This window comes from Rhineura floridana, chromosome 6, assembly GCF_030035675.1.
Source record: "Rhineura floridana isolate rRhiFlo1 chromosome 6, rRhiFlo1.hap2, whole genome shotgun sequence".
NCBI classification, from domain to species: Eukaryota; Metazoa; Chordata; class Lepidosauria; order Squamata; family Rhineuridae; genus Rhineura; species Rhineura floridana.
This window is the reverse complement of record NC_084485.1, coordinates 6,878,869-6,893,280: the sequence shown is the minus strand read 5'-3', so window position 1 is coordinate 6,893,280 and position 14,412 is coordinate 6,878,869. Positions and strand designations below refer to the sequence as shown.

The 14,412-nt window shown below is 49.0% G+C and overlaps 1 protein-coding gene across 4 annotated transcripts in view; it reads left to right on the top strand.

Annotated features, from left to right (window-relative positions):
* The window catches only part of FAM110A (family with sequence similarity 110 member A), a 28,214-nt gene extending 23,679 nt beyond the window's left edge, over positions 1 to 4,535 (top strand). For all 4 annotated transcript variants that reach the window (XM_061630883.1, XM_061630882.1, XM_061630884.1 and 1 more), the window contains exon 2: positions 651 to 4,535. In XM_061630883.1, coding sequence (XP_061486867.1) covers positions 853 to 1,938 — 1,086 coding nt within the window. In that variant the 5' untranslated portion in view covers positions 651 to 852 and the 3' untranslated portion in view covers positions 1,939 to 4,535. The remainder of the gene's footprint in view (positions 1 to 650) is intronic.
* The last annotated feature ends 9,877 nt before the right edge of the window (positions 4,536 to 14,412 follow it).

Sequence of the window (14,412 nt, the reverse complement as noted above, 5' to 3'; positions counted from 1 at the left end):
CGTTCACTTGGCCCTCTGAGGGATCCTCGCCCTGTGTGACGGACGGGAGGGCCCCCAGATAAGGTCTGCTCCGCCGCGCTGGTCCTTTGGCTGCAGAGTAGCTGCAAGGGCTCATGTTTGCTCGGAGCCATCAGCTTGCGTGGCTTGCAGCCTCCCCAGCTTGCGTTTCTCTTTCTCTCTCTCTCTCAAAGCCATTGGCTCCTACGTGGGAATAGCAACAGCACAGGTGATGTTGGGGAGGGAAGGCTGGGGGAAGAGGGACGGGGAGGGGGAGGCGTGTGTGCGGGGGAGAGAAAATGCCCATGATAATAGCCAAGCGGAGGCTGAAGCCGGCAGGAGGTCCAGACGGCAAACTGCTTTCTTTCATCTGGGCTATTTTCATTCAATGAGTTTCTCTCCCTTTCCCCCGCCGCCTCCGGATTGGCCGAGGCTCCTATTTGAAGTGCCTCTCCCGCTGCCGATTGGACAGTGTGGGCAGCCCCGGCTGAAAGGGGTGGGCGGGGCTGTGCCTTGAAATAGACAGCCAGGGACTCGCCTCCCTCTGCCCAGCAGTCCCTGCCTTTGTCTGTTGCAAGGCGGCAAGCGGCGGGCGGAGGAGTGCCTTGCGGACTCAGCACTGATTTATTTGTGTGTCTTCTTCTTCACCACAGCCAACCGCCGAGCCAAGGGCAGCCGACTCCTGTTGATACCGATCGGAGAAGCCTGTGCCAAGACAAGCCGGTGTAACGTTTCCAGCGCACGCTGCCTCTGGGGCATGTGACTCGCTCCCCTGCTGCTGCTGCCGCCACTGGACACGGCTGTGGCAGAAGCGCTGTGGGAACAGGTGAGCAGCCCGCCAGGCTTCCGCGCATCATGCCAGTGGAGACGCTCCAGGCCAGCCATGCCATGAAAGGCGTTTCGGCCACCGCGCCGTTCACTTCGGCCATGCCCTTCCGAATCCTGAACAAGGGTCCCGAGTATTTCCGCCGGCAAGCGGCCAGCACCGCCGCTAGGAGGCCCAGCGCCGTGGAAAGGCTGGAGGCGGACAAGGCCAAATATGTCAAGAGCCAGCAAGTGGCCAGCACCAGGCAAGAGCCGGTGAGGGCTCTCTTCCTCAAACAGCCGCTTTTCACGCCTGGGGTGCGGAGGGTGATGCTCACCCCCAGTCGCAAGACCCCTCAGGGGGGGCGCCGGGCTGAAGCCTGCGGAGCCAAGACCTCCCTGAATTTGGAAATCCTCAATAATCTGATCAACATTTGCGACAGCCCTCTCTCGTTCCCCAAAGCAGAGAAGAGCCCCGTGGAGCAGAAGTGGATGTCAGTGGCCCAGAACAGAAGCGCTGGGAGCCTCCCAGCCACCCCAAGCAAGAAGGGCCCCACGGAAGGCATGAGCAAATTCTCCCAAAGCTCCACCTCCTCCAAGCCCCCTAGCACTGTTGCTGTGCGTAGGGTAGATGTCCGGCCGTGTGGAGTGCTGAGGACAAGAGTCACCCCGACTATCCAACTGACTCCAGTTCCTACCTCGCCTGCCCACACCAAGATCCTGTCTGCCAGCCCCCTGAACTCCCCAAGCCCCTGTGGCGAGCTGCGGCCAGAGAGTGCCCGGCGCCAGACCTTGTTGCATCGATCCAAGTCGGACCTAAGCGACCGGTATTCCCGGGCCACGGCTGACTTGGAGCGCTTCTTCAACTACTGTGGCCTGGACCCCGAGGACATGGGGGACGTGGAAGTGGAACGGTTCACCCGGGCCAGCTCTGACATTGTGTCTGTCAAGTTCCACAGCGTCAGCACGGCCAGCTCCGAGGGAACCCAATCCCGACACAGTGCCATCACCTTAGAGGAGAGGCAGGCGGAGCGCATGCCTTATGGGATCTCCATCATTGAGCGGAATGCTCGGGTCATCAAGTGGCTGTATGGACTACGGCAAGCGAGAGAGTCCCAAAAGGTATCCAACGTATAGCGGCACTTTTGGGGGTGCCAACAGGAAGAGAGGGGGAACATTCCCCCCCTTGTTTCTGTGTATGTTTTGCTATTTACTGTTGGAGGAAAAACTTTTGAAGCTATTGCATGGTTTTGTGTATGTTCCTTTTGAGAAATACCTGGTCTGTGTGTGGCGGTAGGGTCCTGCTGATGAGATATCCCTTACGCTAAATCTCTGTGCTCCTTCCCATCACTTAGGCCAGAGAATCCCCTTGCAGGGAAGAGTTTCCGGGATCCTTTTGACATAACATTTGGCTCGACTGGGGATCAGCAAGAAGTGCAAAGGTGGGGGGAAATAGCTCATTAGAATTTCTTCTCCACTTGGATTGAGCAGCCTAGATCAAACAGTGTCCTAGATTCTTGTCAGGTCCTGCAAGGGATGGGTAAGGGGTACAAAAGGATGTGGGTCTTATTACACAGCTACCACAGGAGAAAGCAAACCTCTAGATTAGGGGTAGGCTCTCTAGATGTTGCAGGGCTACACCTCCTATCGACCCTGAACATTGGCCATGCTGGCTGGGGCTGATGGGAGTTAAGAATCCAGCAACATCTGGAGGGCCACAGGGTCCCTAACTCTGCTCAAGGAATACGAGGTTTTGTTCCTGGTGGATGCCGGATACCCAACATACTCAAACGTTAAGCTAGAAGTTGTGGTTTTTCTTCCCAAGGACTTGATCACACCTGTTTGTGTGCCAAGCCCTAGGAATCTGCGTAGTATAGAGTGACAGGGATAAGCTTTAGCAAGCAACAATGGGGTTGTTAACAATGGAAGCCTTATGGCTGAGAGGGTTGCAAAAGCTCCAAGCCCATTGTGAGACAGGTAGAGGAATGTAAGCTGGTTCTGCATGCACCCCAGAAACACCTGCTTGGACCAGCTGCCCGACAAATAGCCAAGCGCCCACCTGTGGCGGCATTTTGCACTGGACATTTTCCCAACAAGTCCCAAACCAGGCAGTCCAGCAGAATCTGGTCCCAAGCTGTCAGAAGCAACGGAGACCAAATGATGGGGCGCTGAGACCATCCTTGAGAACGTTGCAACTGCTTTTGCAACCTTTCGGTAATATGTTTTCCAAGTTTTGGGGTTCGTGTTGCGGGCCCCCAGGCTGTTCTCTCTCCCCCACCCTTAGGGAACACCTCTTGTTTCCAGAAGCTTGCGCTTCAGGGCATGTTGTGGTGAGTCTTCCTTCAAGCAACCGCTGCCTGTGACCCAGTCATCCACGTCCACGTCTGGTTCTTGCCAAGCAAGCTCTCTACTGGTGGGGGGTGAGCGTGGAGAAAACAGGCTGGTCTTGGCAACAAGGTTTTCTAAAAACGTGGACCCCCCCACCTCCTATGACCATCATAAACCTTTTGAGAGGTGACATGCTTTGTACATGGCTCGTGAAAACCTTTTTCAAAAAAATGGGAAGGCTTTCTAGTACAGCATGGCTCTACCAGAAGAAGGATTTTCTCTCCAAGCCCCCAACTGGGCAGTAAAGGGGCGGGGGATGGGACAGGGGTGGTGTGCAATGCATCTCCCCATCTTTTGTGGAGACCAACGGCCATGCCTGTCCCTCAGAAGATGCCGCTGGCTGATGTATTGCTCTTTTGACTCTGTTCCAATACTGAGAACCGCTTCCAGGTGCTTTCTCCCAGCCTGGTGTTCACGCCTCTATTCTCCTCCTAAGGCTCCTTCTCCAAAGAGATAATACCTCTGCAACACATCCACAGCCGGATGTTGTTTCACCTGTGATGATCTGACCATTTATTTGACATGAGTGGGATGCTTTGAAATGCTAAAGAGGCAAATTCTCCATGGAGAGCTGGGGTGAGGACTTGGAAGATTGCACTGGGAAATTGTTTGGACCCTGGTGTGGATGGTGTTTGGTTCCTCACTGTCTTGAGTCTTGTTCAGCCACAGGAGTTCCTGTTAAGATGCGGGACTCGATGCTGGTAGTACTCCCATAGGCCACAGTGGGTCTCCTCTGTTACAAAGAATGGATGCATTGTCCCTCTCTCCAGGTTTGGAGTGGAACAGGGGGTTAAAGTCCAGATTTAGAAACAAAACAAATGTCTTTGCTGCCCAGGACCTAGTGCAGAAGATGTCCATGAGCAATGGATTTATACCAGGAACCTGATGCCCTCCAGATGTTTCTGGACTACAGCTCCCATCATTCCTCACCAGCAGCCATGCTGGCTGGGGCTGATGGGAGTCCAACCATATCTGGAGCTTCACAGCTTCCCCATCTCTGATTTATCCAGTTCTGTAATAGTCTGGCAGTAACAGGATTTTTCCAGGATGTTTAGCCATGCAGGCATCCAGTTACCCCTCTAGTCACCTACCCCAACTTTTGCTATGTGTATATATTGTGTGTGTGTGTTTGTGTATGAGTGCCCCTCCTTCTCTTTGTATTTCAAAACTCTGAGCCCCACCTCCTTTGCAATGCTTCTTGCATTGAAGTTGCCTAATCTTGTTATTTATAATGTTTCTTTATATTTGTTCTTTCAAAGTTTGTATATTATTTTGTGCTGACAGTTATCCAGTTTAGCGGGGGGAAAACCTGTCAACTGATTTGTATTAAAGTCTTGTTCTTTAAAGAGTGTCTTTTGCTTTCTCTCTCTCACAATCAGACGGACAACCCAGTTGAACGTGTGTAACCCCAACAGGAAGGGTATATTGGCAGTGACTTCTTGTGGAAGGATGCTTTTGTGTTTAAAAATAAGCTCGTTTTTGCAGGAGGGAGGGTGGTGAGTCCGCTGCAGTTAGCCCACACTGCTGGGACTGAAATCTGTAAATAAAGGAGTTGAGAGGGGGTGCTGTATAGCCCCAACTCTAGCTTAGAGGAAATGAAAAATTCAAACACTTGGACTTCTTATCTATGTTATTGAGGAATACAAGTTTTAACTTTTTATCTTTGCTGATGCTGTACATCAAGAAGGGGGAGCATGTAGCCCTCCAGATGTTTGCTTTATTTTATTTTATATCTGGACAATTTATATGCAGCTTATATTTAAACAAAACTCTAAGTGGTTTACAACTTAGGTTACAACATCTTAAATAAACAGCAAATGCAGCCCCCCCCCCCGCAAGGATTTCTACATGCTATAAAAAACAACAACTAAACAGGGCATCCTCTCTAGTATCAAAATAAACATTGCACATAAAAACTGGCTAAAAAATTCAAGGGAAATTCACATTAATGAACATCAAATGGAAATGTACTGCCTTCAAGTCGATTCCGACTTACTGCAACCCTATGAATAGAGTTTTCATGGTAAGAGGTATTCAGAGGTGGTTTACCATTGCCTTCCTCTGAGGCTGAGAGGCAGTGACTGGCCCAAGGTCACACAGTGAACCATGGCTGTGTGGGGATTCAAACCCTGGTCTCCCAGGTTGTAGTCCTAGGATAGGGAAAACTGACCATGGGGGAGGAGGAGGAGGAGGGGATTGGAAGGGGAGGGGGAGGGATGAAGGGGAGGGGGAGGGAAGGGGCAAAAGGGAGGTGATGGGAGGGAGGAGGAGGGGAGGGCAGGTTTGATCATTTGCATGCTTATTGAGTTCAATGGGATTTACTCCTGTGCAATCATGCTTGAAAATGAAATGGACTGCCTTCAAGTCAAGACTTATGGCGACCCTATGAAGGGTTTTCATGGTAAGCGGTATTCAGAGGTGGTCTACCATTGCCTTCCTCTGAGGCTGAGAGGCAGTGACTGGCCCAAGGTCATGCAGTGAGCTTCTTGGCTATGGGGGGATTTGAACCCTGGTCTCCCAGGTTGTAGTCCAGCACTCTAACCACTACACCACAGCACACAGCTAAACAAAATATCCTCCATAACATCAGGAAGTAAAATATTACAAATAAAAATTAATGAAAAAGTAGAAGTTCACCTTTTTAAATGACATGGCTGTCTGTTAGGCAAAATAAAATCAACTCATTCTTCCCAGTCATCAACCGTGAGTCAATCATACCATTAAACAAACCAATCAAATTAAATTTCCAATCCCCAATAAACACAATATACTATGCTACTTCCATCATCCTTGACCATTGGTCATGCTGGCACAGAAAGGAGTTGGGAGTCCAACATCATCTCTAGAGGGCACAGCACCTGCATCTCCAATTCACAGTTTGATTCTTAAAATAATGGCCTTGAGCATTGCATCTTTATGGGATGCGCACATGTTGCATCGTGCTAGATGCCTACATGGAGCTCGACTCACATTGTATGTATTTATTGAAATATGCCTATGCTGCCCTTTACCATTAGGTCACCTGGTGGTGGTCAACAGATGAAAACATAGCAGTACATATCTCTAAAACAAATGAAAGCATCAATACAAAATAAACACAGTATAAATTGTTAAGGGTGATGGCAGGAGACCCCTGTTTCCCTCACAGGGTCACAATTGCAAAGGGTGGTTTAACAGTTAATCCCTCTTCCCAGGGAACTCTGGGAACTGTAGCCCTGTGAGGGGGATAACAGACTCCTTAACAACTCTAAGCACCCTTCACAAACTACAGTTCCCAGGATTCTTTGAGGGAAGCCATGACTGTTTAAAGTGGTATGATAGTGCTTTAAATGTTTAGTGCAGAGAAGGCCTAAAACACTGAGGTGAGAGATGCATCTAAGTGGGTAGATCATTCTGCAGTTTTGGAGCTGAGTTTTGCACTCCTTTCCCACTTAATTTCTTGGTTTTTTTATTTGCAATGACAATGTTGACATGCACCTCCCACATCAAAAGGAAACACTTTCGGCTATGTTCCTTTCCGTTTGCTAACTGAAATTTTGGGTGCAACCAGATGGGTGTTGATTGTGGGCTCAGTGTTCCTCATGCATGCAAGTTTTTTGCACCCTCCATCCGCACAGCATTGTTGTTTTAAAAATGTCAGCCCATATCCCACCACCACCCGCCACCAGTTTAATGTGGATTTACCCTTTCTGGGGGAAATCTGATACTTTTTTTAAAAACCCTATTGCCAACAACCCACTTGTGATATCTCAAGGACTGGTTTGCAGTATTAAGTCCCATTTGGCATATTAGGGCAATGCTGTTATTAGAAAATCCAAACATCATAAAATAGTATGTAAGCTTTTGAGTATTCCAGAACTCTTCATCAGGCTATGGTTTGTAAACACACACACACACACACACACACACACGGGAAGGAGGAGGGGTGGAAGCCTTACTATTAAGGGAACCTCAAAGCAGTTCACAACATAAAAACAGACATTTTAAAGCCATTTCAAAAACGCTGTCCTGCTCTCTAGATTGTTTGACTAACAGCAACTGCTTTTTTTCCTTTGACTCCTTGCAGTTTTTGACATCTAGCCTGATGGAAGAAGACACCTGAGAACCTCGAAAGCTGGCACACTCTCTTAGGACATTTTGGGTTGGTCTAATTACTCTCTGTCTCTGACCCAGTCAAGGGCAAAGAAGTAAATCCCAAAGAATTAACCCCCAGACTCAGGACAAATCTCATAGTGGGGCAGAGAAGGAGTGGCAGTCGCTTTTATACCTACAGCTGAGAAATAGTTCTGTCCTGGGATCAGAGTTCTCCTGGGAAAGCAAAATGTGCTTGGGATCCTGCATTGTACAGAATCTATTAAGAGTGCATTATAAACAGCAAAGCCTCTTTTGCCCTCTGCCTAATCCCTTCTGCGCACTGCCAGCCTGCCCCCGTGTGAAATTTCACCAATGGGCCTCTGATGCAAACATGCATTTGGGGGGAAAGGAAGGTTTCCCTGGCTCACTGTTGTGCATGAGTGGAATTAGCGGAAAAGGTCAGGCTGTAAAAAGCAGGCCTTCGGATCGTATTTCAGAGAAAGCGGCAGTCGGGAGGGGGAGAAGAGATGAAGGGCACGAACTGCAATACTGGACACGGTGTCATCGCAAGTGGTGGCAAGAGAGCCAGGGAGATAAGGAGGCATCAAGAAGCCTGTGTTAATAAGTTGACCGGTGTCTGCAAAGCTGATAGGAGCTACAATATCATTTGTGTCTGTCTGCAGGGGTGAGGGAAAGGGGGGCAGTCTCCCCCCCTTCAGTAAACCATAACCCCCATATTCCCAGCTTTGCTTAAAAATAGAAAATAAGTTTCTGTCATTTGTTGAACCTGAGCTATAGAGCAAAATGTACAGGCATTATTCTTCTCATTTTGTGTGGGTGAGAAACTAGCCTCTTCCTACCCTTTCAGTGTTTTATTTCCCCTCTCTCCCCCCCAGCCCCCATTGTCTCTTGAAAAATTTCCTGTGGATGCTCATGTGCAATATAGGACCTTATGACTGTGTCCAGCTCCGAGAGCAGGTTCAGGCACATGTGTTTTTAACCATTGTGAACATTACTTAATAATAAAAACAAATTAAATAAAACAGCTGCATTTTTTTAAAAAGCAAACAATCTGTCCCTCTGATAATAAAATCAGATGGTGCATGATGACAACCACATAGGAAGGCCACTGGGAGGTATCAACATGCTCTGGGAAATCTGAGGTTTACAAACGTACAAAACAATGTTTAAAAAAATCTAGGAGGGCATCCCCCCCCCATCCCAAAACCACCCAGTAAGGGCTGAACACTCTGGAATGTTGAATGTCAGTTGAAAAAGATAAGGGGTTAAAAAAATGGAAATGGGGTGTTGGGGTGGGGCATGGCTGACCGGAAGGAAACCTGATTTGGAGCACCTCTGCTAACAGGTAAGGGGGACATGCTGCAACATTTCCTTGCAGTGCTTTCTTGCCTTTCCTTTTTCATTCCTACACTCCAACCCAACTCTGGGAATAGAAATGCTTTGAATTGGGGAGGGGTGGCTGTGGGGGCTAGGGGTCTTTAACAGGGAAGTCTCTGCACCCTTGCCAAACTGCCACCAGTATCTCTAGGAGGCCGTTAAGATAATCAAACTGGTATATAAAGCCAATATAGGTATAGGCAGGACCGGCGCCAAAGGGGGGCCAGGTGAGGCCTTGGCAGAGGGCTCCGTGGCCCACAGGGGGCACTGAAGGGCCCCTCATTAGGTGGGGGAGTAGTGCTCCCCTTCCGCAATCTGCAGCAGTGTCCCTGCTGCGGATCGCAGGGATGGAGCTGCCTGCTGGCTCGCTCGCCCTCCTCCTCACCCGTTCTCTGCTTGCTCATTTGCCCCCTCACCCTGCCTGCTCGCTCGCTCACCCACCCTCCCCCGCTCTCTCACCCACCCACCCACTTGCCCCCTGGCCCGCCAGCCCACCCCGTGGCCAGCTTGCTCACTCACCCTCTAGGTAGATAGGTAGGTGGGGCATGCATGTATGTGTGCATGTGCCAGGGTCCAGGATAGGCTGGTGCCCAAGGGCCCTGGCATGCCTGGCGCTGGCCCTGGGTATAGGGGCTGGTTCATTGTGACCCTAGTTTCCCTCTACATGGTGAAATGTAATGTGTGAATGGGCTGATCACACCTGTAACAATAGGAACAGAGGAAGCTGGCCTATGCGACTCAGAGCAACAGTCCACCTTGCTCAGTATTGCCAACACTGACTGGCAGTGGCTCTCCAGGGATTCAGGACTGGAGTCTCTCCCAGCTGGCCCTGCAGCCAGCCTTTCTTGTTCGGTGGGGCAGCCACATTTCTAGGTTTATGAATCACCTTTAACACGCGCGTCAAGGCTATTTACAAACATACCCTAAAAACAGTTAAGCAGCGTTTCAAAAACAGCACCCCCATCCCCACCCCTGAAGGCAGTTTGGAAAACAATGCCAAAGGAACAGCTAAGGCAGAGGCCTTTTTTCATCTAGCTGGAACAGCTTGTCAGAACAGAAATGTCTTCCATTGTTTCCAGAAAGGACAGAGCGTGGGCACCTGTCGTATCTCAGTGTGGATGCTGTTCCATACGACCAGAGGCGCCGCACTGAGAGCACTTCTCGGAGTTACAGCGCAGTGGGCTTCTGATATTTTGGGAATTTTAAGGACAAACTCCTGCAGAATGCAATTAAGTACTGGGTATACATGGGAAGAGGTGGCCTCCAAGTAACCTGGTCTGGAGCTACGCAGAGTGTTATATGTTAGTGCCAAAACCTTGAATTTTGGCTGGTACCAGATTCACAGCCAGTGGACTCGATGAAATCTCTCTCTCTCTCACTCTCTCTCTCTCTCTCTCTCTCTCTCTCTCTCTGTGTGTGTGTGTGTGTGTATATATATAATTGCTTCCTGGCTAGCTGTTTCACTGTTGGGACTTGTGTGGCATCTCATGAGGAAGGGGAGGGGGAAAGGCAGAAGGCAGGAAGCGTTAATATGCTTCCAGCTCCAAATAAGCCCTGAGTGCATTAATACAGGATTTCCCTCTGCAGGGCTTTGCAACCATGGCCAAGTCGCACTTGGCAAGGGGACAGGGAGCAGAGCCAACATTTACAAAGGAGCTCAGGAGAGGCTGACTGCTGGCCTCAGGCAGAGGGGCAGGCGCAGGCAAGGCAGACAGGAGAATCACCCAGGCTGAAATCCAGGGCTGGATTCAGGAGAGGCAGGAGCCCTTGAGGTGAGGCTAAGCCACACAATGGAGCCCCCACGTGGCTCTGACTCACAAGCCGCGTGTCAGGCTCTGCAAAGGTAGCAATTCAGGATTGTTTGCTGGGAGTCCCCTGGTTCTTCATACCCTTCTCATATATGTTGGTTCTGGTATGAAATGGAAATGGACTGCCTTCAAGTCGATCCCGACTTATGGCAACCCTACGAATAGGGTTTTCATGGTAAGCGGTATTCCGAGGGGGTTTCCCATTGCCTTCCTCTGAGGCTGAGAGGCAGTGACTGGCCCAAGGTCACCCAGTGAGCTTCATGGCTATGTGGGGATTCGAACCCTGTTCTCCCAGGTTGTAGTCCAGCACCTTAACCATTACACCACACTGGCATACAAAGCCCTGTAAGTGGGGACCTTTTTTAGACCAAGGGCCGCATACCGTTATGAGCAACCTTCTGGGGGCCGCATGCCACCGGTGGGCGGGCAACATAAGTGGCTTTTATCTTTGGGCAGTACGCTACACTCCAGTCATGCAAATGTCAGTGGTTTCTACCTGCGCATCCCTCTGGCCAGGAAAACAAGAGGCGTTATCACAGTTCAAGCATCATTCTAGCCAGTCAAAAGAAATGGAGGGGGTGTGGGGCAGAGCCAGTCAGCAGGGTGTCCTGGGGAGAACTCCAAGGGCCAGAGGGAGAGGCTTGGAGAGCCACATTTGGCCCCTGGGCTGTAAACAGCTTAAAGTTCAGCTACTTGAAGGAGGATCTATCCTTACTGTGTATTGCTTTATATGAGCTGAGATCCACTAGGGAGGATCTGCTGGGGCCCTCCAGATGTTTTGGACTGCAACTCCCATCATCCCCAGACAGGACCACCAGGATGGCCAAAGCTGGATTATATACCATCACTTAAGACAGTCCAGACTTCTGGAATTTGTAACAGGGCCTTCTCAGTGGCAGCCCTCCGGCTGTGGAAAACTGCAGCATTAACTAGTTTTCAGCACCAGGTGGAAAGAGTTCTTTTCCGCTAGTGAATGAACATCACGGAATAAACAGCATTGGCCAAGGAAGGAGGCACCATGTTTAGGCTGCGGTAAAAGAGGGATTCTGAGACTGAAGGCGTCCTTTTTATTGTGCATTAATGATGGTTTGTGCTCATGACGGCATCAGGACAGTCATATGCGATCCCACTTTCAAAACTTCTTCCTGCTGCAAAAGTTTTGGGGCAAGCACACCGCTTCATTTCCAACAGGAGCATGTCCCGTAACTTCCTGCCGAAAGTTTGTAACTTTTCATACCACAAATGTTTCGGGGGGGGGGGTGTATTGCTTTCGTGGCACTATTGCGCAAGAGTGCCCCTCCAATATCGCAACAATGTGAAAACATTGGGGAAGCATTGCAGAAGAACTAATCAGAGCCAGAGTGGTGTAGTGGTTTGAGTGTCGGATTGGGAGCTGGCAGACCAGGGTTCAAATCGCCGCTTGGGAATGAAACTCTCTGGGTGACCTTGGGCCAGTCACAGTCTCTCAGCCTAACCTACCTCACAGGGTTGTTGTGAGGTTAAAATGAGGAGGGAGAGAATGCCGCCTTGACCTCCTTGGAGGAAGTGTTGCTTATAAATGTAATAATAAATAAAACAATAAAGAGGAATGATGTGAAGACAGTCCAGTATATATCTACCACGATGGCATTCTTATTGCATCAGTGATGTGTTGCAGAATACCCCCCCACACACACACACACACAGAACCTGGAGGGCCCCTGCAATTTATTCCAGGGCGGCCCAAGGTCATAATTCAATTATTATTTGCTCTGAGCAGCATTTCATGGAGATACTTCTCTGACAAACAAAAGGGAGTTTGGGGAAGTAAATCTACAGTGGCTGCACCATTAACACAATTAGGGTTGCTATCGCAGCTGGAGATCCTGTATGCAGAACACATACACACACCCCTTATGCACACTCCAGACAATTGGTTTCCCTTCCTTTGGGAAGCCATCGTAAATCCTGGCTTGTTTGGCTTAAACATGTGCCCTAACCTCCCCCTGACAAAAGCAATGGCCAAAGGCTATTCCTGTCAGCACTTGGCTGGCTGGCTTCTTTGCTCATCGTTGTATCAATCCGATCTCTGGAAAATGAGAGGAAGACACCTGTCATTTATTCTGTGGCCCGGATAATGAGCTGAGAGCATCCAGCATGAGGTGCTGAGGCAGAGAGGGAAGGGCCGTAGGTCGGAGCAGATCATCTGCTCTGGATGCCGAAGGTCCCAGGTTCAATCTCCAACGGCATCTCTAGGTAGGGCCCAGAGAGACTCCTTGCCTGAATCCCTGCACAGTCGCTGCCAGTGAGTGTAGGCAATACTGAACTAGATGGACCAATGGTCTGACTCAGTATAAGGCAGCTTCCTGTGTTTCTATGTCTTTTGTAGGGATGAGAGAGAAATTCGATCCAGTTCTCATTTAAAGGTGAACTTACCTAATTCTCACTTTACAAAAGAGGATGGGAGCCGAAATATGGCCATCTGTGGAGATTTGCACTTCTCTGAATTTTGCAGTGCGGTTCTCCAGCCAAGTAATATGCACAAAAATGCACATACTGGTGTAAAATGTGCTTATAAATGCAGGTAAATGCGAGAGATGGATCGATTCCATTAAAGGAAGCCTCAGACCTGAACTTACCAGATCTGAACAGGGTGGTTTGTAACAGATGCTATTGGAGGTCGCTGATTCATAGGGTCGCCGTAAGTTGTAGTCGACTTGAAGGCACATAACAACAACAAATGTATGGATGTGAAAGTTGGACAGCGGAAAAAGGGGATAAAAGAAGAATCAGCTCATTTGAAATGTGGTGTTGGAGGAGAGCTTTGCACATACCACGGATTGTGAAAAAGACAAATAATTGGGTGTTAGAACAGATGAAACCAGAACTGTCACTAGAAGCTAAAATGATGAAACTGAGATTATCATACTTTGGACACATCATGAGAAGACAGGATTCACTAGAAAATAAATAATGCTTGGAAAAACAGAAGGGAGTAGAAAAAGAGGAAGGCCAAACAAGAGATGGATTGATTCCATCAAGGAAGCCACGGACCTGAACTTACCAGATCTGAACAGGGTGGTTCACGACAGATGCTGTTGGAGGTCGCTGATTCATAGGGTCGCCATAAGTTGCAATTGACTTGAAGGCACATAAAAACAACAAATAAATGCATGTATTAGTGAAAATAACATACTTACCAACTTGTATTATATTCAGGAAAATTGCTTTGTAAAAATGTGTAGATGAGGCAAACTATATTGGGAGAAATTTGCACTAAAGGGCTGATGAATTTTCATGAGGGCTTCTTTCAAAACAAAAAGTGCAAAATGATATGGAAATGTGGAGCACTTCAGGGTGGAGAAATGAGAAAATGGAAATGGCATTCTTCACCCCTTCCTAGTCTGAAGGCAAAGGCCCTGGTGCTCAGTGCTCAGTGCTAGAGCATCGCTTTGCATGCAGAAGGTCCCACGTTCAGTCCCAGCATCTCCAGGTACCCTGGAAAGATTCCTACTGCCAGTCAGTGTAGGTCATACTGAGCTAAATGGACCAAAGGTCTGAGTCAGTAGAAGGCACCTTCCTATGTTCTAAGGTAAGCAGTTTTGGCCCTATAAGCTGACTGGATGGAAGACAGATGGCTTGGGAGCCAGATGGAAGCCCAGAGAAAAGTTCACCGGCACTGTCAGTAAGGTAGGGCAGGTTCCTTATGCCCACACAACAGATGAGTAGCCCAGCAGAGATGGAAAAATCACAGGAGGGTCACCTGGTGACTTCATGGATGAGTTGAGAGGTGCATCAGAGACTTTGTGGCTTGCAGCTCACTCTTACAGCTCTCTTTATTATTTATTACATTTCTACCCCGCCTTTCTTTTCATGATAGAAGCCGGCGGCAGCTTACACACAGTTCCCAGGTGGTCATTATTAGTGTGAGTAGTTTTGCTGGAGAAGAATATTTTAGACCCAT